Consider the following 25,255-nt stretch of genomic DNA (forward strand, 5'->3'; position numbering starts at 1 on the left):
AGCGTCTGCTAAATGTCTAAAATGTAAATGTAAAATGTAAATGTTGTAGGGGGTGTGGATACAGTGACACACACACAGTGTATACAGGACAGTACAGTATATAGGTCTTTACAGCAAACTGTTGTAAGTGGACACCCACACACACACACACACACAGTATATATAAAGTACATTGTTGTGTGTGTTTGTCCACCTTCCCCAGGTACCAGGGTGATTCCTCACACTGGTCATGTCTGGTTTGGGAGGGGGGTTGAAGGGGGTGAGGGGTAGGGGTTGGTTCCCTCTGGCCCCCCTCACCCCTGGCCCTCCTTGGCCCTCAGCCCCTGGCCCTGACGGATGAGCTAATTAGTCAATATCACTAGAACCTGCAAGGATCCACACTGACCTCAGAGGACCACCCTGCACTGTGCAACACACACGCAGGCACACACGCGCACGCACACACTCACAAGCAAACACACACTCACACTGATCACCCCTCCATCCCTCTCTTCTGACCTTCCACACCTTTCATCGAATCAGAAAACGCTTGTCTCTTTTGTTGTTGAGTCAGCACTCTCTCCTCTCACTCTCTCTCCCCCCTTCCCTTTATCCAACCTCTTCTCAGTGTTTTTCTCATTCTGTTTATCCTCTCCTACTCCCCTCTTCTCCCCCTCCCTTCCCTGAAACTGACCGAGCAGTAAAGGCATGCAGACACACATGGCCCTCAGGTATGGGGGGAGATAGAGAGGTAGGAGAGATAGGGGTCGATAGCGAGAGAGAGAGAGAGAGAGAGAGAGAGAGAGAGAGAGAGAGAGAGAGAGAGAGAGAGAGAGAGAGAGAGAGGGAGAGCAAGAGAGAGCAAGGGAGCGAGGGAGAAAAAGAGAGGTAGAGGGAGAAAAATAATGAGAGGTAGAGAGATGGGGGTAGAGAGAGAGCGAGAACGAGGGAAAGAGAGTGTGAGAGAGAGAACGAGCGAGGGGGTAGGTTAGTTCTAGTTCCCTCTGGAAAATCCCCAAACGCGGGTCTGGCAGACAAGGTGAGATGCAGAGGACACCCCCTCCCCCTCCTCCTCTCCAGCTGTTCTGAACATGGTGTGTGTGTGTGTGTGTGTGTGCTTGTGCATGTGCGTGTGTTTCTGTGTGTGTCTGTGTGTGAATGCATATGTTTGTGTGGCAGTGGGGTCAGTGACTGTGAAGGCTCCAGCAGCTCAGGGGTCCTGGTAATGATCCAAGGCGTCCATCTAGCTGCCAGTTTATTGGCTTAGGACCCCTCCATGCACCTGGGCTATGGCATTACTACTGTACTATAACCTCCCACCGTGTGTGTGTGTGTGTGTGTGTGTGTGTGTGTGTGTGTGTGTGTGTAAGACACCCTACTACAACCATGCAATACAGACAGTTATGTCCTGATTTCCGTCCATTATAAAGACATGGACTGATGAAGGATGTTATGACTTCTAGGATATCTTGTTACACACACACACACACACACACACACACACACACACACACACACACACACACGTCCTGTCCTATCGACGGTGTGAAATACAACTGTCCTCGGGGAGACATTCGATAAGTGTCAGGATGGTTAAACCCAGGATTAACTTCTAGTTGGCCGATACGGAGCTTGTAATGTAAGTGCTTCTATCTTCTCCATGCTTGGGTGCATGCATGCGTGGCGTGGCCTTCCAAATGCCTATTGACTTTTCATTGATGTCCTACATGAAATCATTTCTCCAGTTGACTGCATTGAGAGCTCAATGGTTAATGCCAACCCAGCAAGTACTGGCAGGGGAGAAGGGGGGAGAGGGGGAGTGGCGCAGTGGTCAAAGGCACTGCATCGCAGTGCTAACTGTGCCACTAGAGATCCTGGTTCGAATCCAGGCTCTGTCGCAGCCGGCCGCAACCGGGAGACTCATGGGCGGCGCACAATTGGCCCAGCGTCGTCCAAGGTAGGGGAGGGAATGGCCGGCAGGGATGTAGCTCAGTTGATAGAGCATGGCGTTTGCAACGCCAGGGTTGTGGGTTCGATTCCCACGGGGGGCCAGTATAAAAATATATATATGTATTCACTAACTGTAAGTCGCTCTGGATAACAGCGTCTGCTAAATGACGTAAATGTAGAGGAGGGGGGTTTCTGGTAGTCAATGTATGGAAATCAACTTGCTTCCTCAGACCTGTGCATGTTCAGACTTGAGCAATAGGATGTAAATTGGCTCCATCCCTTTAAGCTTACAATAGTATTTATATTGGCCTTATGAAGAAGCGTTAAAGTTCTACAGTGTCACTGCATGATATCATATCGTTGCCATGACACCCTGGTGAAGGTGGTGACAGTACCTTGGTAAACCTTTTCAACTCTGCTGTTCCCCTCTCTCTCTCCCTCTAGTGTCGTTGAGTATTATGTAAGATGTATTAAACCACCTACCACATCTCCTTGCTCTCTCTCTCTCTCTCTCTCTCTCTCCCCATCCCTCTCTCTCTCTTTTTCTCTCTCCTCCCTCTCTTCCCAATTTCCCTCTCTATCCATATCTTTCTACATCTCTCTCTCCATCTCTCGCTGTCTATCTCTCTGCGTGGGAGTGAGTGATGAGTGAGGGAACTGGTCCATCCGTTACTAATGTCAGTGAGGATTGGATGGCTCACCTCCCTCCCGCCCTACCTCCATCCCGCTGCCTGGCGAAGGAGAGGAAGGATCTGTCATATCTGGCTGTCACAACAAGACTGGGCCCACACGCAGACATGGAGACACACACCTACAGTATACCTTCGTCCCTCTGTCTGTCTGTCTCGCTCTGTGTCTCTGCCCTGTCCATGAGTCTCTGTACCTCTCCCTCTCCTCCATGGCACCTTTACATCTCACTCCTTCTTTCCCTCGGTTTCTTTCCCTCTCTCCCCCTATCCCCATCTCCTCTGTTCCTGATTAACTTACGTAATGTGGAGTGAGAGGATGTGCTCATGACAAATCTGACTAAATCCCTCAACATGCAACAGGAGAGATTCAGTCAGCGAAACATTTGTAACGTGGGTCTGAACTTAAATGGGTTTTAGCCTGTTTTAAGAGGGCCCATGCGGTGGTAGGTCTGAGGTTTGGTTTGGGTAAGTTGTGAGAGAGATGTCTTTGTGTTACTATTGTGTGTATTTGAGCAGCCCCTGCTGGAGAGAAGCGGATTTGCATTAGTGCTTATTGTACAGGGCCCATATTCATTAAAGGTCCAATGCCAGCAAGCTCTCACAATCTCACGTCAGCATCAAACGTCAAATTTCAAAGTTGTTCCAAATGTCAAATTTCAAAGTGTTTGGTTACTTCTCTGTATCGTTTCAAGGTTAAGTTTAGCCATTAACTCCAACATCTTAAGGTTAGGCATTTACTCCAAATGGTTAAGATAAGGGTTAAGGTTTGGGATAGGCTTAAAACCAAAATCAAAAACATCTTTCTATCGCTGGATCCGAACATGCAACCTTTGGAACCAGAGGCAGATGCTTACAAACAACCCACCATCCCCATCACCCTAGCAAAACCAAAGCCTACTTGAAGGTAACAGTGCTCACTGTTGCCCCTAGTGGCCGGTTTCGACGTCATCTCCTGACGTCCTCAGGCATGGATGGACCTTGAATACTGACTTGTATCATGGGTGACCTGCCTGCCAATGCAGACGTAAAAAAATACAAAATATGTTTCTCAATATCAAATCATTTCTGGGTAACAATTAACCCCCTAGAGTCAGTGTCCGCGCCCCTGCATAGATCAAATTGGCATAATAAAAAAATCCACATAAAAATCTGTTGAAGTTCTTTTTTTGTATGGGCTGCGTCTCAATCCACCACTTCCGCCAATGGCAGCCTTCTGCATCTGTGGTGGAAGGTGGCTGAGCTACAGCGGTGTTTGTCAGACCATGAGAGATCCCAAAAATCGGTCTTCTCACAAAAACAATCTGCCAACTTCTGTCCGTAGCGTCCGAAAAGTTTAGGCTACACACTAATATGACCCCTCTATGGAAAGGTGAGACTATTTTGCGGTTTTTCTCTAGGACGCCCACAAGCCTCACAAGACTCATCTGAAGGTAGCCAGGTAACGGTTAAAAAAAGGAATGGAAGTATATATGGAAGTATATCTCTCAGATATACAGTAGGACATACACTTTAAAACAAACTTCCTTCTGATTTACTTGTTCTGTTTTTCCATGTATGACTCTGTTATCCCCCCCGGCTTAGATTAGCAATTTCTTAACGAATCATTTTGCTAGGACTATCTGGGAGTGGTCTGAGTGAGGGGCCTAATTGGAGTAACCTGAAAACCTACTGTTATTGGCAGAGATGTGGGCAAACTCTCTTTGTTATTGGTCTATTAACTAATACTGCCTGGTGATGTCGCCAGGCGATCTGGAATCACCCCGCGCCCCCCTGCCGATCCCTTACACCTCCCTAGGAGGCGCGCCCCACAGTTTGGGAACCACTGCTCTGACTGACCTCCCGATAAAGACAGCACCCATTAATATGTCCGTATGAAATCAATCTGAACCTGGAATAAACACCATAGCAAAAACCCGTAGACAGAGTGGAGGACAGAGGACCAAAACAAAGAGAAGTATTAGAGGGGGCTACCAAGGAGAATAGCTTACAGCAGAGGAAAGAAAGAAAGAGAGAACGAGAGGGATGAGAAGGATGTCTATGATAAATTGGTGTGTAGTTGTGTCCTGTGGTTGGTGTGTTGGTGTGTTGGGTGGCTCAGCCTCCTGTTTAAATGACCGTTCTGTTTAAGTGACCGTTATCGCATTAAGAAACATTGCTGATGTCCTGCAGAGTTGATATAATCAGTTCAGGAGGAGTCATTGTTTGTGTGTGTGTGCGTGTGTGTATGCATGTAAGCGTGCCTGTCTGCGTGAGTGCGTGCGTGGTTGTGTGTGTGTTCGTGCGTGCGTACGTGCTCATGCCTGCCTGTGTTAATATGTCTGTGTGTGTTTGGGCCGGGCGCGGCTCATGATAAATGTCTCCCCCCTCCTAGTCCTAGCCTAAGGGATACGGCTTTGGTTTCATTCATTTCAACACAATCATTCCTTTTAGGAGTGAAGGGTACTTTATAAGATTCTTTCTTTCCTTCATTCCCTTTATTTTAGGTCTTCGGGTACCGAAGGGTGCCGGACACTTTTTAACATTCTCTGTTTTAGTCCCCCCCCCCCTCCCTCCCTCCCTCCTTTCTGTATTAATTCATTCCCCACCGACAGCTCAGAGGGCAGTGTGGTTCTTATTGTCCCCCACAATGAAATCAGGGAGGGGACTGTGGATCTCTCTCCATCTGTTAGTACGTTCATTCGTAGGTTAGCCACATGCGATCTCAGACAGCACTGGCCCGATTTTCACGAAACTTGGGTGAATGATGTGTCTTGCTGTAGAGATCCGGCATTTACTAAATTACACTGATTGGCGCTATAACAGGAGATTGAAAATGCAAAATTGTAAAGGTCCCGCCCCGCACCCAGTTTGACCTAGTCATGAAATCCGGTTCATAGGTCACTCTCCTCACAAGGAAAAAAATAGCATCAGGGACCCATAAGGTCCACCATGATGGATCTTCCGCCATTTTGAATTTTGTGAAAAACACGCTATTCTTCTGGCACCGAATGACCGATCTGCATGAAACTTGATATGTGGCATCTATGGACAAAGGTCTCTCAACGCAATATTTTCTAGACCAATAAACATTCACATGGGCGTGGTCTGGTACATACAGTGCATTCGGAAAGTATTCAGACCCCTTGACTGTTTCCACATTTTGTTACGTTACAGCCTTATTCTAAAATGTATTAAATAAAAAAAGTAAAAATATTTTTTTGCACGTTTATATGTATTATTTTACAGAAATACCTTATTTACATAAGTATTCAGACCCTTTGCTATGAGACTCGAAATTGAGCTCAGGTGCATCCTGTTTCCATTGAGCATCCTTGAGATGTTTCTACAACTTGATTGGAGTCCACCTGTGGTAAATTCAATTGATTGGACACGATTTGGTAAGGCACACACCTGTCTATATAAGGTCCCACAGTTGACAGTGCATGTCAGAGCAAAAACCAAGCCATGAGGTCGAAGGAATTGTCTGCAGAGCTCCGAGACATGATTGTGTCGAGGCACAGATCTGGGGAAGGGTACCAAAACATTTCTGAACCACTGAAGGTCCCCAAGAACACAGTGGCCTCCATCATTCTTAAATGGAAGAAGTTTGGAACCACCAAGACTTTTCCTAGAGCTGGCCGCCTGGCCAAACTGAGCAATCGGGGGAGAAGAGCCTTGGTCAGGGAGGTGACTAAGAACCTGATGGTCACGCTGAGCTCCAGAGTTCCTCTGTGGAGATGGCAGCACTCCACCAATCAGGCCTTTATGGTAGAGTGGCCAGATGGAAGCCACTCCTCAGTAAAAGGCACATGACAGCCCACTTGGAGTTTGCCAAAAGGCACCTAAAGACTCTCACACCATGAGAAACAAGATTCTCTGGTCTGATGAAACCAAGATGGAACTCTTTGGCCTGAATGCCAAGCGTCACATCTGGAGGAAACCTGGCACCATCCCTAAGTTGAAGCATGGTGGTGGCAGCATCATGCTGTGGGGATGTTTTTCAGCGGCAGGGACTGGGAGACTAGTCAGGATCAAGGGAAAGATGAACGGAGCAAAGTACAGAGAGATCCTTGATGAAAACCTTCTCCAGAGCGCTCAGGACCTCAGACTGGGGCGAAGGTTCACCTTCCAACATGAAAACGACCCTAAGCACACAGCCAAGACAACGCAGGAGTGGCTTCGGGACAAGTCTCTGAATGTCCTTGAGTGGCCCAGCCAGAGCCCAGACCTGAACCCGATCGATCATCTCTGGAGAGACCTGAAAATAGCTGTGCAGCAACGCTCCCCATCCAACCTGACAAAGCTTGAGAGGATCTTCAGAGAAGACATGGAAGAAACTCCCCAAATACAGGTGTGCCAAGCTTGTAGCGTCATACCCAAGAAGACTTGAGGCTGTAATCGCTGCCAAAGGTGCTTCAACAAAGTACTGAGTAAAGGGTCTGAATGCTTATGTAAATCTGATATCAGTTTTTTATTTTTAACAAATTTGCAAACATTTCTAAAAACCTGTTTTTGCTTTGTCATTATGGGGTATTGTGATAAAGATAAAAACAATTTAACGTAACAAAATGTGGAAAAAGTCAAGGGGTCTGAATACTTTCCGAATGCACTGTAAATGCATATGAATCAGTCAAGGATATTTGTATTGTAACAACATTTGGTACACATATTGCAAACACTGTCAAGACTCAACATATGCAAGAACACTCAAATCAACCACACGGTGTTGCTATAACGGGCACATGTTTAAATCTCTTGATCTGTTTGACTCAGAGTGATGAATTTTGGCACACATGATCAGGGATATGTCTAGTTGACACACACGATATCTGACACCACTGGCCAAATGTTGATGAAACTTGGGTGAATGATGCGTCTTGCCATAGAGATCCGTCATTTACAAAATAACACTGATTGGCCCAAGGGGGGTGCTGCATCATTCGTGGGGGACAACATATTTACTGTTGCCTTGTTTATTGATGACCCTGGTGGGGAAAGGGACTGACTGGCTGTGTTTAGGAGCTGCAACAGACTCCTGCTTATTTAATGAGGAGAGGTGGCATGGGCCCTGCCATGTCTGGGGCCATCAGGGGCCTCACAGTGTTTGTGTTGGGTCCTCCCAGGGGCCACACATCAGCTCTTTCTCAATTCATCTGTCCTCGATTCCTTGCATCCTCTCTCCTCGCCTCCGCCTCAACTGTATTGGAGGAGAGGGTCTAAGGTCCTTCCTTTCTGACCTTCTCCTCCAATGAGATTTGAGAAGGAGGCGAGGAGCTAGGATGTGATGAATCGAGGAAAGGTGCCACTACATTGTGTAAAGAAGGATTTTTAAGCCTTGAGACAATTGAGAAATGGATTATGTATGTGTGCCATTCAGAGGGTGAATGGGCAAGACAAGATATTGAAGTGCCTTTGACCGGGGTATGGCAGTAGGTGCCAGGCACACTGGTTTGAGTGTGTCAAGAACTGCAACGCTGCTGGGTTTTTCACGCTCAACAATTTCCCGTGTGTATGAAGAATGTTCCACCACCCAAAGGACATTCAGCAAACTTGACACAACTGTGGGAAGCATTGGAGTCAACATGGCCCAGCATCTTTGTGGAATGCTTTGAACACCTTTCAGTGTCCATGCCCCGAAAAAAATGAGGCTGTTTTGAGGGCAAAAGATGGTGCAACTCAATAGTAGGAAGGTATTCCTAATGTTTTGTACACTCAATGTATTTCTGAGAGTGTATGGGGACCTGATGTGCTTTGTCCCTCGTGGCTTCACACTGTTAGCTCAGGGAGATATCTCTATGAAGGTTTGTGTGTGTGTGTGTGTGTGTGTGCGGGTGGCATTAACTCCCTCAAAAAATCCACCACATTTTAAGGATGATTGCATGGGCTGGATATTATAGTGCAAATAGAATGTAATGAACTAATGATAGTAGATTAGATCACATCTTCTAAAGACAAAGACCTCTGAATCCCACTCTTTGCTATTAACAGTAAGTTAATGAGTGAATGCGTTAATTGGATGTGATTTATCATTTTGGGTAATTCAGAGTGTATGTCATATAATTTTTCACACAGGGCGCCTTTCCTTCACTGGGAGGGCCGTTTGGGAAATGTTCTTCTCCAGGCTGAGCGAGAAGAGAGAGAGAGCGAGAGAGAGAACTATAGATGGGACAGTTGAACTGGGGACGGGGTGAAGGACTTCTGTTGATTGCTGGTTGTTACTGGAAACAGAATGTCATCCAAGAGTTAAAATGTGTTTTTTTTTTCTCCCTTGTGTGTTTGCGTGTGTGAGAGCGAGCGTGTGCTTGTTATGACACAAGAGAGAGAGAAGACAGATAGCCTCCGTGTGTGTGGTTGTGGTTATGTGTTCATTTTCCGCGCGGCAGAAACAGATGCTCTCCTAACCCTGTCACAATTAAATGTGGCCTCCATTTCCCAGCTGAGCCTTTGGAATTGGAAAATAAATATATAAATAAATATATAAATAATGGAGTAAATAAAAAATTGTCAGCACTTCCAATCTGTTATTCTTCTCCACTGACCCGGAGTGTGTGTGTTTGTGTATATGTACACTCTTAGAAAAAAGGTGCTATCTGCTATGACGCAGATATAATAATGAAGATTTTGTATCTGTGGTTCCTGTCGTTTTCTGTCTAAGCGCTGCAGAGATTCCTTCTGTGTGACCAAAATTGTCGGTTTTAGGAACAAACTAAATTAATCGACAATAAACTGAGAACGGGATACATCTCTCTGAATATAAATATATCTTAACACATTTCTATATTGTATGAAGGGTGAAAATGTGCTATCGAGCAGAGCCAGTTGTTACAGTCTCAAGAGTCTGCTGTTAGTGACGGTGTCTGTGTAGGAGACTCAGTTGAGCGGATCTCTGTGTGTGTGTGTGTGTTGCTATTCTTCCCCAGGACCACGATCTGCTCAACATCCTTTAGGAGTCTGGAATGCTGGCTGTAAATTCATTTGTTCTGATCCCGACTGGAATTCTTACCCTCCCATAAGCTTTACATTAGCATGGGTGTATTTCTTGGTTATTTCTTCTTAATCATTTGATCGATATTGGCATTTGTCGCACATCAGTATGAAAAATGTATGCACTCACTAACTGTAAGTCGCTCTGGATAAGAGTGTCTGCTAAATGACTAAAATGTAAAATGTAATCATGTTCAAATCAATTTGAGATACATTTGGACATGATGTAGTCCCCTGTAGCTCAGTTGGTAGAGCATGGTGCTTGCAATGCCAGGGTTGTGGGTTCGTTTCCCATGGGGGGCCAGTATGAAAATGTATGCACTCACTAACTGTAAGTCGCTCTGGATAAGAGCGTCTGCTAGAAGAACCCTTTTGGTTCCAGGTAGAACCCTTTACACAGAGGGTTCTACATGAAACCCAAAAGAGTTCTACCTGGAACCAAAAAGGATTCTATCTGGAACCAAAAAGGGTTCTCCTATGGGGACAGCCGAAAAACCCTTTTGGGTTTTTTTTAAGTGTGTGTGTGTGTATGCACACATGTGCTTGAATTTGCTATGTGTTCACCTATGCTTATCTGTGTGTGTCTGTGTCCTCTAATCTACAGGAACACTTCACCCCAGAGTGCAAGTTCAAAGAGAGTGTGTTTGAGAACTACTACGTGACGTACTCGTCCATCCTGTACCGGCAGACCCAGTCGGGCAGGGCCTGGTACATCGGCATCAACCGGGATGGACAGGTCATGAAGGGCAACAGGGTCAAGAAGACTAAGGGGGCCGCCCACTTCCTACCCAAACTCATCGAAGGTACAGTACAGTACAATACAATACAGTAGGAAGTTAATTATGCTCATTATTTGTATCTGTCATTTTGTCACGTTTGCTTTATATGACGTACTCCGGTCTCATTAAAAAAAATGTATTTGTTCAGTTCAATATTATTCTGTCTCTCTCTTTCTTTTTCTCACACCCCTTCCCCTCCCCCCTCCCCCTACAGTGGCTATGTACAGGGAGCCCTCGCTACATGAAGTGGTGGTGGTCGCGGAGTTGAGTTCGCCCAGGAAAATGGCCAAGGCCTCCGATTCACCTGTGCTGCAGAACGGCAAGAAAGACCCGCCCTCGAAAACCAAAACCTCCTAGCGCACAGAGGACACAGGGCCGGACATACAGGCACTGGGCACTGGCATGGGCACCTAAAGGAACTACAGGGATGATATATAGAAGCAATGGAGTTACATGATGGTAGCATTAGAAGAACTCAATCTCCCATAATGCAATAGTGAAGGGGTGGGGAAAGAAAGGCCAATGGAACCCTTCTTTAAAGACAAAGTCCCGGCCCCCCCACCCCACCCACCCACCCACTGCAGCCCCCTCCCCTTCTCTTACCCAACACCGTCCCTGTATGAGTCTGGGATTTCAGAGCAATACAACATGAGGAATGAGGCTGGGTGCGTCACAACTATGTACACATCCACTACCAGAAATGACCGGAAAGAAGACCGACACCTATCATCAGCATCGCTGTTTCTATCTACTTCACAACGAACAAAGTCTTCCTGTTTTTATTACAAAGGGTTGTCACAGTCAAATGTTTCCCCTCTGCCCCACCGAGCAGCAGGGGGGGCCTATTGTTCTATATTCCCAAAGGTTCCATCCATACTAATGTAAGGTTGATCCAGGATGCGTCTGCACCCTATTTCCAATATAGTGCACTACTTTGTTCCTCTCTAGGGCTGTTAACAGCAGCTTTCACTGATCAAAATCTCCCCACCTCTTGAAAGAGAGAGAGAAACCTCCCTGCTGCACTGAACTACACACACAATTGTATTCACACACACACACACACAGGCTGGGCAGCAGAGGGAGAGTGTTGATTGTGTGCGGGTCAGGGCTTGAGGAATGATGATGATATAATCAGTGAGATGGTGTAGATGGTCTCTGGGAGTCTGTTTGTCCATGTAGGATATTATTACACTGACTGCTTTACCCTCTCTGTGCCCAGCCATGCATTACACCATCCTATAACTACACTACAATAGATCATTTCTCTAGCTCATGCCCTAAGCCAGGGAGATACAGTATACAGGCCTACTGTGGGGTCTGGTTGAGTATTTGATATTGCAGGACAGTTGTGGTTCTTTTCGGAGAGCTACAACCTCCTAGCCTGGGTGCCAGTCTGTTTCCACTGTCAAAATCCTTATGGGATTGTCATGGCAAGCAGACTAGCACCCAGGCTAACGACCTCCTAGTTCCATGTTGATTTCTTCTTGTTAATCTCTACTTTATATGTAATAAGCAACTAGTATGCACTGAACCTCTCCAACACTGGGTCAAGTGTGTTAGTTATTATGCAAAGGAAACAAGCCTTCTTTAATGCACATCTCACCATCATGTCTCATAGGGTGTGTCCAAAATGGCACCCTATCCCCTATATAGTGCACTCCTTTTTACCAGAGCCCTGGTCAAAAGTAGTGCACTACAGGGGATAGGGTGTCTTGTCAGATGCCACCATAGACTATTATCAGCCTGTAATTTGTGCTGTCAATGTCACATCCCATACTGCACAAGAATGATGTTGCTAGGGTAAAGACCAGAAACTAAAGTCACAGATATAATAATAAGATGACTGTGGTTTAGTAATAAGGATGTGACTGTATAGCTATAAGAAGCTACCTGTGCTTCCTCCTCCATTAAAAGAAAAGAAGAAGATTGTTCATGGCTAATCTTTCTGCCAATCTATAATTCTATGATGAGTGTTTTTTTTAGTTTATGTTGATGTGTTTACTGGAGGGATATGAGCTCTGTATGCATCCCATCCCAAATGGCACCCTATTCCCTACATAGTCCACTACTTTTGCCCAGAGCCCTATGGGGACTGGTCAAAAGTAGTGCATTATGTAGGGAATAGGGTGTAATTTGGGAGATGGGCAGAGTGGTAGATAGAGTAGGGGGTCCCTATTTTAGAGTGAGCATGCTTGTTTTGTTGAGCCAGATGAGAGAAAGGATGGAAGGAGGGTTCAGAGAGAATTATGATGGCTTCTCCCAGTGGCAGACCCGGTAATCCCAAATAAGGTGTTGACACCAGGCATCTCACACAAACACACACACTCCGCATGCGGACACACACAACCCTCCAGGACCCATGTTGTACAGTCCACCTTCATAAGCAGCAGAAGATAGAGGCCTCCAGGGTGTCTGTCTGTCTGCCTACTACTGCGATTAACACTTCCTCACTGGTTCAGATGAATCACTTAAATTAAGCAATTAAATAGCTTCAGTTTGATGTATTCGGCCAGCCCCCCCGGGTGCTGAGCCTACAGGCCCACGTTAACACACACACACACGCGCACACACATACAAACACACATTGACACACCACGCCTGACCCACTGATTCCACAAGCTAATTCCAAACATGTCCAATTATAGAAAGGTTCTGAGAACATTAGTCTCTGGGAAGAACTAAATGGTGTGAGGGGGAGGAAGAGGAGGATATGGGGGGAGAGGGGAGGAAAGGAGAGGCGAGGGGGAGATGGGTTTGGAGGGAAGGAGAGGGGGAGGGGGAGGGGAGGAGAGAAGGGGAGGGGAGCAGAGTAGAGAGAATAAGAGAATACATTAAGCGAGGGCTTCTGCTGGTGAATCAAACCAGTCAATGTTGAATAAGGTCAGTGAACCCATAAATGGGATATTTGGGAAATGGCCATGAATCCTATGATTTTACTGTTTTCTTTAAGGGCTGGGAAAATCTATGTTGCAATATATTATTATATGTCCCCCCAATGTCTTTCCCTTACATTGTTTTCAATCACAACTCTCCAAACGCAACTTGATACGCGTTAGTTACTATTAGCTATGAGATAAGAGTGTACTGTAAGTAAGTTAAGAGCTAATGCTGAGTAAATTACCTGACTAGCAGCAGATAAGTATGAAGATAATGTTGTTGTGATAGTACAACACTGATACCCACTAGTCCCTTAGCAATGCAATAGAGTACTGTCCTCTTCAGCTGGTTGAGGTCATAGTACATTAGGTAATGAATGTGAGTGTGTATGTGTGTGTTGTCGTCTGTGTGTGTTTATGTGTGTGTTGTCATCTGTGTGTGTACGTCATTGTTAATACACATCACATCTGATTGGTGTGTGTTCATAAGGGTATGTTTGTGTTACTGTAGGGATAGGCGAAACTTTAAACCAAATTCAATCCCATTTGTTCTAACCCCTCAAAAAACGTTTGTATGTGTGTATACATGCATGTACAGTATATCTATGGACGCACAAGGTGTGAGTACCTGTATGTACATTTATGTAGCCACAGGGTACTGCTATGCTAGTGTATGTAGGTAGGTTATGGAGTGTAGGGTTGAAGTGTGTGACATATCAATGCAGGGGTATAATGGAGTGTGGACTGTGAAGTACATATGGCTCTAATCTGACGTAGCAGTGAGATTCCTCCTCTTCTTGTGTTAATCTGACATCAAAGCCAGCAGGGTAGATGCTTCCATCTTAAATGCACACACATGCGCACGCACGCACACACACAGAAAAAAACTAATCAAGTCTCTTATTATAATTACCCTGACTGTATTCAAAGTTTATTTATTTACGTCTGCGTGTAAGTTGCAATAATGAAGATGGGATAGCATCCCAATATTACTGTACAGTAAAGGAGGATAATGTTGTTATTCAGATGGACTGTGGTTTTATATAGTCCCGCAGATGTTGGGTTTGCAGTGTTTTTGACCTTCTTTCATTAGATGCAGAGAGGGGAGACTATAAAGATGTTTATAGAGTGGAAATTGTGTGTGTGTGTGTGAGTGTGTGTGTGTGTGTGTGTGTGAGTGAGTTCATTGATTTCTGTGCTCGCATTCATAAGTGTGGGGTGTGCTGTGTTTCTGCCGTGTTCAAAGTGTTCCTTGGAACGTTGAAGTGTTGAATACATCTAAGAACAGATGCACTCCTCCTCATCTCTTTTCCACATCTCTTCATATCCTACGCCTTCCTCCGGGCAATCAGATAACACTTCAAGTCATTCAGCATGAATTACTGTGTCTAAAGACCGCCATTCATCTCATTTTTTATTGGCCCATCCACCACTCCTCTTCGGAGGAAAAAGTAACTTTGTTACAAATACATTTTTGTTACAAATACATTTTTACATAATATAATATAACATACACTGAGTGTATAAAACATTAAGGACACCTGCCTAACTTTTCGCCCTTAGAACAGCCTGAATTCATCGGGGCATGGACTCTACAAGGTGTCGAAAGCGTTCCACAGGGATGCTGACCCATGTTGACTCCAATGCTTCCCACTGTTGTGTCAAGTTGGCTGGATGTTCTTTGGGTGGTGGACCGTTCTTGATACACATGGGAAACTGTTGAGCGTGAAAAACCCAGCAGCGTTGCAGTTCTTGACACAAACCGGTGCGCCTGGCACCTACTACCATACCCCAGTCAAAGGCACTTAAATCTTTAGTCTTGCGATTCACCCTCTGAATTTTTATTTTATATACACATTTGGATTCATTGGATTTTTTAAACATTTGGATTCATAGTGCTCAGACATGTCCAGTACACATGATATATATTATTTTCAGTCACAACTTTTACAGATGAATAACTATTACAGATTAAATCCACACCTCAGCTTCTCTCAGCCCATCCCACCTATCTCCATAGACCGTCCTCTCTTGATTTCCTTGTGCCATATATTTTTCAACTGTGATGTCTTTCATAGATTCTGAACCTTTCTAACCACATATTATCAACAGATTGTGATTTTAAAATGAATATTTTTGCTAGGAGTATTATTATGCTGTTGATTGATTGACTATGGCTTTCCAGATCCCCCAACAGTGCTATTTGTAGGGTTAATTTTAGAACAATGTTATGACTTTTTAGCCACTCCTGAACCTGTGACCAGAATCAAGCTACATAGGGGAAATACCAGAATTAGTGATCTAATGATTCTGTCTCTTCACAGCAAAATCTGCATAGCTGACATGGGTATTTGCCCTATATACTATACACAACATTCTGTTGGTGGCAGAATTTTTTATAATTTAAATTGAAAAACTAATTTTTGAATCAAGCGTCATTTTGTGTATCAGTTCATAAACCATGTGCCATGGAATCGGCACACTGAAAATCTCTTCCAAACTATTTTGCAACCTGTATGGCGCCACCATTCATCTCTTGTCTATCTAATTTATCTCTCCATCCCAGGTTTTACCTGACCACATACTTTGATCAGAAAGACGAAGAGCTGGATTTACAGCTGCTAAGCGCCCCATAAATTGCTCCAGGATTTCAAATATATATTTTTAGAACGCGTATTACATTATATTGATACATTCATTCTGACCGTGTAAGTTGGATAGAGTATGTGGATGCTTGTGCATGCTTAAGTATGTGTGTGTAAGGGCGTTCGAATATGTGCGTGTATGTGTTGTGAGAGATATGGTTATTAAACGAGGTTAAGCGTTAGAGGTTCTGTGCAGGAGTACACTTCACACACTCCATTTGTCCTTGGTTCCCTGGGGGCCTTCTCTCCCTCCTTCTCACCCTCCATTTCTCCCCAGTCAGGACTCCTGCGTGCTGAGAGACAGAGATCTGCAGTTTAGATCTTCTGGAGTCCTGGAGGACTCAGGGCAGAGGGATGGAGAGAGAAAGACAAAGAGAGAGGGAGAGAGGCGTGCATCCTGCATCATGTAACTAACTCATGCCCCCTCTGCCACACTTTGAAGTTTCACTTCCTCTTCTGATCCGTCTCCCAAACACAACTTCCCTTCAACCTGAAGGCAGAGGCTGTGTTTGTGTGCGCGCATCTTCTCTGCATAGCATCTGTCTGTCTGTGTCTATCTCTGTGTATGGCCTGTCTACAGTACATGTATTTTATGTGTGAAAATGTGTCTGTTCACTCTGTGTGCACTCCTGACAGCATAAGAGTGAGTGACTGAGGAGAGGAATACAATAAGAAGCCAAATCAATGAGCGCTAGTCCTCGGGCAGAAAGCAATGAACTTCATTAAAAGATGCAACACAGAGGATCTATCTAGGAGAGTGTTTAACAACTTAGCAAATATAAAGCAAAATGTGTTGTTTTATCAGATTTTTTTTTTTTTTCGAATGTTTTGTTTGTGAGTGAGTGGGGTTGCTGTTACATGTGTCTATGTGTGTTACTTTGGGGTGTAGTCCTTCTCCCCACATCTGCAATGCAGTAGAAAATAGACAAAAAAACGAGAGAAGATCACGTGCTTTGAAAAAAAAAATGAACCAACGGCCCCGTTCTCAGATATATATATTCATTTTTTAAAGCCCCGACCCAACACAGCCCTGAGTTTAACGCGGAAATACCACTGGCCCGTAGCTATCTCCAATCCCCACCCTGTTAGACCTCAGAGTAATGCTGCATTTTAAAGGTATAGTTCTCTCCTGAAGCACATCTGCAATGCACACACAGCACTTCTGCATGGAGTCGGGCTGGGCTGGCGTAGATGTAAATTGCAGAGGTCACCTTTAAAATAAGAGCTAAGCTGGGGAGCTGCCCAGAGGTACTGTATACCAGACCTGGGTTCAAATACTATTTAAAATCATTTAAAATACTTTATCTGGGCTTGATTGAGCTTGCCCGGCATAATGGAACCAATAGAATAGTGACATGAGTGCAAACCCTGGCCATTGGGCACTTCAGGAAGACTAGGGCAAACAAACGCTGAAAGTGTTTGAAAGATTTAGAATAGTATTTGAACCCAGGCCTATTATGGTATGATGGTGGCTTTGCATAGTGACTGTATGTCGACTATGCTGAAGTGAAGATGTATTACAGTTTTTAAAGGTGGGATCTTGTTGGTGAAGACCACGATTGAATAATTGTCATTTGATTGTCATTGGGGGTATGTTGTTGGGGTTATTGTGACTGTTGTAAAGAATGTTCTTTTTGGGGATTCTGTCGATGGAATTTGAGTTTTGTAATGGATATGTCACAGTTGGTCCGTCCATATACTGTTTGTCTCTCTATTCAATCTGTTTATTTTCATGTTTGAATACACATTCATGACTTGTTTCGAATCAGACTCTGACATGCGCCACCCACCCAACACTGAACCTCAACCCAAAAATGCAAACTAAAAGACAAACAGAAAAGTAAAATATTAGTGAGTGACAGAGTGCAAAGAAGGAAGGATATTCACCTTTTGGCTACTATGTCTTCCGGAGCCCCAGAATCCCTCACCACGGTTACAAACATGTCAATCAAACTGGATGACCTCTGACCTATGAACCTTGAGATGAATCTAACTAGCTCTCCAGCCACATGCACACTGCTCACTCACCATCTCTCTCTCACACACACACACACACACACTGTATAACCCACGTGTGTGATTTTGCGATCGATAAAAGTGGTCTGCTTTGTACATTGGAGCCCCTAGAGTTTTGTATTGCATGGATGATCCAAGTTATTGTGATGATGATGATGAAAATAATGATGAAGTCTTCCAAAAAAGGATTTGAAGAAAATGTCCATATACCTTTTTTTCTCGTCTTCCAATGCAAAAACAGTGCTTCAGTCTTCCAGCTAACTAAAAAGCCACAATGACACTATTTTTGTAACAAAACAATGGGAGTATAATAAACATGGATTAATGGCATGGGAGTCTGGACAATAAAGTTCTATCTATCCAAGGTTGTTTTGAGCACTATAGCCTACGGCAGCAGAGAGAGTCACAGACAGACCGTACTACAAGCATGCATGCGCCCAACATTTACTGGACACATCAAAAAAGAAAGTCAAGGAGTCCTTCCTTTTCCCCCATAAACACTCTATTCCTCCTTGACCCATTGTATTCTCTGCATTTGCAATATGATCTGTATTCATTTCTATAATAACTTACACCAAGTCAAGGGAGGCATATTATTGGATATAATTGAATAAAAACTAATATATTTGTATGATTGTAAAAAAACTGGTCTCATGGATTTGCTTCTTTAAATTGTGTACTGTGCTTTCTTTCATACTTGTTACAACTCTGCAAATAACCAAGGCTATACTCTGTTCAACAAATCACTAATGTCTGGTCATTCACTTGTGCATATGACTACTTAATTACGATATCATTGCTGACCATATCTGATAGATCAATAATCTGATTCCCATTCCCTATTGAATATCTTCAGATTTGTATTAATTTTTTATTTAACCTTTATTTAACTAGGCAAGTCAGTTATTTACAATGACGGCCTACACCGGCCAAACCCGGACGACGCTGGGCCAATTGTGCGCTGCCCTATGGGACTCCCAATCATGGCCGGTTGTGATACAGCCTGGAATCGAACCAGGGGGTCTGTAGTGACGCCTTAAGCACTGAGATGCAGTGCCTTAGACCGCTGCGCCACTCGGGAGCAACCTATCCATTTGATATTCTTCGAGGGATAAGAAAGATAGGTGTGAAAAGATGGTTCAAATGAATCCCTGTCTTTGAGTTAGTACCAAAAAGGAAGCTTAATAAACTGACTATCGAATAGCGTGGGTGTTGAGTTGACACCAGTTGCGAGTTGTTAATAGTTAGCTTCTATGCTAATGAAATTGTTGGGGTTCCAGATGCTACTGACAGTGCATCATAAAATACCGGGACATCACGACGGGTGCTGGTGCAGTGCAGATCGGCGGTGGTGTTGTAGGTGCCTTTGGGGCTTTGTCTCAGCATTATGCCAGGCCCGGTGCGACCGCAGCCGGCCAAAATTGACCCAGCACAGCGGGCTTTATTTTAAAGAGAAGCAGGACCTGTCAATATCTCCAGATGTGCCAATGACTCTCTGTGATGACAGCCCATCTACTTAATTGAATCTTTATCCAGACAGTGACAGGCAGCTAATGCGCGTTGCCTAACTGTAGGCTATTTGAGTCACCCATTCTCGGCCTTTCACATCAGAAGTCCTCTGTTGATTTCAACTGTAACACCAGTGTTACACTAGTGTATACACCTGTCGTAGTAAATATAATTTGTCGTAGTAAATATAAAATGTTATAACGTGAAGAGGGGGATTTGTCATGTGTCTGGTATTAACAGTGGGCTGTTGTGTTGGTTGTCAAACAAAGGACAGTAGAAGAGCAGCCATATCTTGTCACCAGATGGCCTAGTCAGGAGTGTAATAACAGGACAACACCCACGCCCAAGGCCACAATCACCAGATCCTCCTCACCAGTTCCCTGGACACACACAAATATTTCATTTGCACGCACACTCATTCTCATGCCTCACGAGTTCTTTGACACACACAGACATCTCACTGTGGACGCACACTCATTCTCAAACCCCCCCCCCCTTCTACTGGTCGGGTGCCAAGGGCAGAGGACTCTGCCGTGCACCAATGGGGCTTCTACTCTGGACAGAGCAGACCCGCCTCCTACGCCTCGGGAACCAATCAAGGGACTAGAAGAAGGACCCCTTCCTTTATGTTACATTGTATAAAATAATGCTGTAAACTCTGTTTATCCATCCTTCTCAACTGTCTCCATAAGAGGCAATTGATTGGGTCCATGCATTGGGCCCATGCATGTAGCTTGAGCAGTACCAGCTATCTCTGTTTTAATAAACTGCCTTTTGCTTAAAGCAAATTCCTCTCTGTCTAGCGTCGTTGGTTTTGTACTTCCTCTCCAATTATGTGTTCACCAACACACCCTTATGTTATACTAGTGAAATGTTGTTTCCATAGCTAGGGCTGACTGTAAATACTTGTAAAGAGCAGAATCAACAACCTCTGCATAATCAAAACAGCTGCTTTGTGAGAAGGTGTTACATTTCACAGTTAGCAATTGTAAATGCCAGCTGAAAAGTACCAGTGGCCTGGCTTTGGCCCAAGTGAGAGCAGGTCCACCGGAGCCATGGCCCAGTGAGACACAGGTGCAGGCCTGAGTAGACGGAAAAAGAAAAGTCTGAGCCTTATGGGTAAAACACTAGGGTAAATCCTCTATGGAAATGCGCCATTAAGTATCCATGGGCTTCAACAGCATAATTAATCTCGCTATTAAAATCTCTGTATCATATTTTAGTTTAATAGCAGAGATAGGCGTGAGTAATTCGTATTAATAACTTTCACTAATGACCTAAAAGTACATCGCATTATTAACTAGGCCTATGAGGACTCTACTCTTCCGGTCAAAACACGTCAGAAACGACATAGGCTAATTATGCTGGCAGCGATTCAAATACATCTTCAAATGATATTCTCCCATAAAAATACAAATAAAATTCTCATCCCTGGTTATTTCTTTAATATTTAATTTGAGCATGTTATGCATTCCCAACCTCGAACATAACCGTCCTCATTATTTAAAACAGTTAAGGGATCAAATTGATTAGTTAGTTTGAATGTATCCCTTATTAAATTGAAAACGTTTTGATATAACCTCATCTAGCACAGTCATGGCCTGAATATGGAGGTGTAGGCTAAAGAAGTCTATCATTATCTAGGAGAATCTGAATCAAATCCCTGCGTCTCCAATGCAAGTCGTCGGCGGTCTCTCGCGGTGGACACAGTGCCCCCTCCCACGTGAAGGTAATTTGAGCAGACAGCCGTTAGCTCGAGCTGCCTGATTGACAGACAGCAACACTGGATTTACACGGAAACCGAGGAACTACACCGCACAAACGGCAAAATAACAGATATTTGTCGTGTAAAAGAGTATAAATACTTACTGTTTTGAAGGCCTGTCGGTTTGTGGGTCGCCATGAGGGCCCTTGACTTGATCCTGCTGTCATGTTGCTTGTGTGGCCTGTACGCGGTGGGAGGTAAGTGGGACTTAAGAAACAGAGTTGTGGAGACATGGTAACGCATGGTCGATATAGTTTGAAAATACCAACTTATTTCCATTGTTCTCAAGCGTTGATGTGCCCGCTATTTTATGCGCATTCTCCTAAAACATGCACTCTACTATGTGCAGTTTTGCGCAACTCTATCAACCGGTGAGTGAATCATAAAATAAGTCTGACGTGATGACATCATATAGATATTGATTTAAATTACAAGATATACCAATAGGAGAAGTACGTGGAACAAAAAAAAAATGATTTAGGCCTAGGCTACTTAGTACATTTGAGCCACATCCTAAATTCCAATGTGAATGTAGGGTAATCATGTCTTCAGCTCAGCTGTCTGTAGTTCGTTTGAGGGGAGGTGTGTGTGTGGCATCTATACAGAAGGCCTCATTACTGCCCCTAATCTATCTATCTATCTATCTATTGAGTTAAAAGGCCACTGAATAACAAGTGACAGTGGCATTTGTCGTGAACTCACATAAAATCTCGTCTATACTTTAAACATTTAATCCAATTAAGTTCTACTCACACATCCTACCTGATTTCGAGACCAACTTAGTGTAGCCTAAATGGGAGAGGAAAAGGAGCTAAACACTTAACAACCGTCTGTGAGCCCCTCCCGGCTCTCCAGCTCCCCGTCTGACCCTTCCTGTGCTTGGCTAATGGAGGTGCCTGGTTGTGTGATGGTTGTAATTTGTCCCTGTCAGAGGCGGTCTTGCTGGGGCACTGGTTTGTAGGGCCACATGATGAATGCTGCTGCCTCCAAAGCTGGCCATTATAAATGCTGTGAAACCTTCAGGGGAAAACAGGAGTTATGCATGGAAGTGCTACTCTGCGTCAATATTGGACAGTTTGGCGGGGCTAAGGGTTGGAGGCCACCGGCTGGTTATACAGGGGCATGCACTCTCACCAGACCTGGGTTCAATTCATATTTGAAATCATTTCAAATACTTTAGCTGTGCTTGATTGAGCTTGTCTGTTGCAATGGCAAGGATTTCAAATAGTATTTGAACCCAGTTCTGACTCTCTCTGTTTTGGTAGACAATTGTATAGGAATATTTCAGAGCATTGAGGTGCAGTAGGTTAAGGATGCACCGTTCCACAAAATGCTTTATGCCAGGGGTGGCTGGTCCTGAAGAGCCACAGTCAGTATAGGCTTTTGTTCCAGCCCAGCACAAACAATCAATTAACCAACCCAGAAATCGTATTGTCCCATTCATAAGAGAAATGTTATATTCTAGCGTTTTCTGTAATTCTATGGTCACATCCCTGACCCCCCCATCCTCCCTCCATCCCCCTTCAGGTGCGTCGGAGGGGGAGAAGCAGCTGATGAAAGACCTGTTCAAAAACTACAACCTGAAGGTTCGCCCTGCGGCCTCACCTGGCGCCAAGGTGGTGGTCCGGATTGGCATGATCCTCTCCTCCTTTGTCAGCCTGGTAAGGGGTGCCGCAACACACACACGCACTTACACACAAACACCTAACCACTACGTTACTGGCAACATTCCATCAGCATACCCGTTAGCATGACACATCCAAAGTGTTACAGGAAGTGAATGAGTAAGTGATAGGGCTATGTAGAGATCTGGTGATAGATAGAGGGAGAGTTACACGGTTCACCCCTCCTTCCCATCCCCCTTTCCTCTTCTTCTCTCCTCTCTCTGCTAGGTCAGGACAGCTGTCTAGCTAGACCCCCCCCCTCTCATCTCATCTCCTCTCTCTGCTAGGTCAGGACAGCTGTCTAGCTAGCTGACATTCCTCTGCAGGTTTTAAATAGCAGCGCCTGGCCGGTCAGTTATCTGTGCTCAGTGCAGCTATATACCCTTGGTCAGAGAGGCTTTTCACCACAGATCTAAGATCAGATTACCCAACCGAAATTCTACCCTTAATCATTAGGGGGATAAAAAAGATCTGACCTTGAATCAGTTGTTAGAGGTGACTTCTACCTACTCTACCACCAAACCCCAACAACTCACCCCTTTTATCCCTACAGTACATCTGTTCCCAAACAGTAACCCTCTCTGGTTTCAGGTATAGAGAGAGAAGGAGTGCAGACATCCACACTGTTCTCAGATATCCTGTAGTGTAGGGCCTTCCCATAACGCACCACGACCTTACTGTGTGCTCTTTCTCCCTAGAACATGAAAGCAGAAGAGATGAGCACAATCGTTATCATGAACCTGGTAAGTTTGTATACAAACTGTACACACACACTCTCTCTCTCGCTCTTTCTCGCTTGCTCTCTCTCTCTCTCTCTCTCTCTCTCTGGTCACTCTCACTTTAAAGTCTACCTTGACTCAGGCTCCAATTCAATAACTTTATTTGCATGTAAAACATTTCTCCATGCATCAGCAGAGCTTTATAAATCTAAAATGTCAACACACACAACACCGCAATACAAATCATGCACCCAGTAAGAACACTTGAAATGATAGTACACAGTTTATGCAAAATGAAAATGTATGCAAATGTTATTGATATTATTCATGGCCAAATGCACTGCAATATTGTGCTCCTTATAGTTAATGACACTAGCCGGAAAATGTGAAATAAATTGATCAAATGATGAAGTGGTTAGATTTCAAATCTGAAAGTTATCCCCTGTTTCACATGCACCTTTTTCCCTCCTCTTTTTCTGTCTCCCGTCTTTCTCTCTGGATATTTCCATCTGTTTTAAATCATTAACACTTAAACCCAACTCCCAACACACACATGAACACACATGGACAATTCCTCTCTCTGTCTCTGTCTCTCTCACACACACACACACACACACGTCGCTGTGATATCAGGAGTGGACAGACTACCGTCTCTCCTGGAATCCTAAAGACCATGATAGGATCGACGTGATGCGACTTCCTGCTGGGAAGGTCTGGCTGCCTGACATCGTCCTCATCAACAAGTAATTATTCCTCCTGTGTAGAGCATTGCACTAGCAACAACAGGGTCATGGGTTTGATTCTCGCTGGGGCCACCCATACGAAAGTCACTTTGGATAAAAGCATATTTTAAATGGTATATATTGTTACCTGGGTTGGGTTAAAGTCCATTTCAATTCAGTCAATTCAGGAAGTAAAATGACATTCCAATTCCAAAATGAATAAGAGAATGTGAGTGGTCACAGTAATTTAGATACTAAAAAGCTAAGGGTTGTGTCCAAAAGGTTTTTGGGGAATATTGGCTATTTTTAAGGCTTCTGCTCCTGGCCATGTCTTTTAAGTTAACTGAAAGTGTTTTGGCAGTAGCTGGATGGGTCAGTCAGTACAGAGTATATGTACACACACACCCTTCTACACACTCGCTCAGTCAGTGTGGAGGCTCCCATTAACTGTGCTGTAAATATCCCCTCTGCTCCATTCATTCATCACTGCTTTATAGGCAATTAGGCAGCATGGCTCCCCAATAACAGAGCCAGTGTCACCACACCGCTCAGACAACTCTCCAGTTGGGAACCCACTCACACAGAACCACACAGCTCAGAGGAGTGGGGAGTGGAGCTGGATTCACATACCTACAAGCAAGCATGCACACTTGCACACACTCGCCAACACTCTTATTAAAAAAAGGTGCTATCAATGAAGAACCTAAAAACGTTATTCTGTTGTCCCCATAGCAGAACCCTTTGAAGAGCCCTATTTGGTTCCAGGTAGAACCCTTTTGGTACCAGGTAGAACTCCTTTGGGTTCCACGTAGAACCCTTTCCAAAGAGGTTCTACCTGGAACCAAAAAGGGTTCTACTTGGAACCAAAAAGGGCTCTATGGGGACAGCTAAAGAACCCTTTTGGAACTATTTTTTTATAAGAGTGTAGCGCCACGTGTGTGTGTGTGCGCGCGCAAGCATGTGCACTCGTCTGTGTGTG

At 44.5% G+C, this 25,255-nt stretch overlaps 2 protein-coding genes across 3 annotated transcripts in view; both read left to right on the top strand.

Annotated features, from left to right (window-relative positions):
• The window catches only part of fgf11a (fibroblast growth factor 11a), a 135,727-nt gene extending 124,871 nt beyond the window's left edge, over positions 1-10,856 (top strand). For both annotated transcript variants that reach the window (XM_045225856.1, XM_045225857.1), the window contains 2 exons: positions 10,186-10,384; positions 10,575-10,856. In XM_045225856.1, coding sequence (XP_045081791.1) covers positions 10,186-10,384; positions 10,575-10,717 — 342 coding nt within the window. In that variant the 3' untranslated portion in view covers positions 10,718-10,856. The remainder of the gene's footprint in view (positions 1-10,185; positions 10,385-10,574) is intronic.
• A 10,251-nt stretch (positions 10,857-21,107) lies between these two features.
• The window catches only part of chrnb1 (cholinergic receptor, nicotinic, beta 1 (muscle)), a 28,040-nt gene continuing 23,892 nt past the window's right edge, over positions 21,108-25,255 (top strand). Inside the window, exons 1-4 of the mRNA XM_041884092.2 lie at positions 21,108-21,368; positions 22,699-22,832; positions 23,534-23,578; positions 24,188-24,297. Of these exons, the coding sequence (XP_041740026.1) occupies positions 21,308-21,368; positions 22,699-22,832; positions 23,534-23,578; positions 24,188-24,297 (350 nt within the window). The 5' untranslated portion in view covers positions 21,108-21,307. The remainder of the gene's footprint in view (positions 21,369-22,698; positions 22,833-23,533; positions 23,579-24,187; positions 24,298-25,255) is intronic.

Source organism: Coregonus clupeaformis, chromosome 16 (genome assembly GCF_020615455.1).
Source record: "Coregonus clupeaformis isolate EN_2021a chromosome 16, ASM2061545v1, whole genome shotgun sequence".
Lineage (NCBI taxonomy): Eukaryota > Metazoa > Chordata > Actinopteri > Salmoniformes > Salmonidae > Coregonus > Coregonus clupeaformis.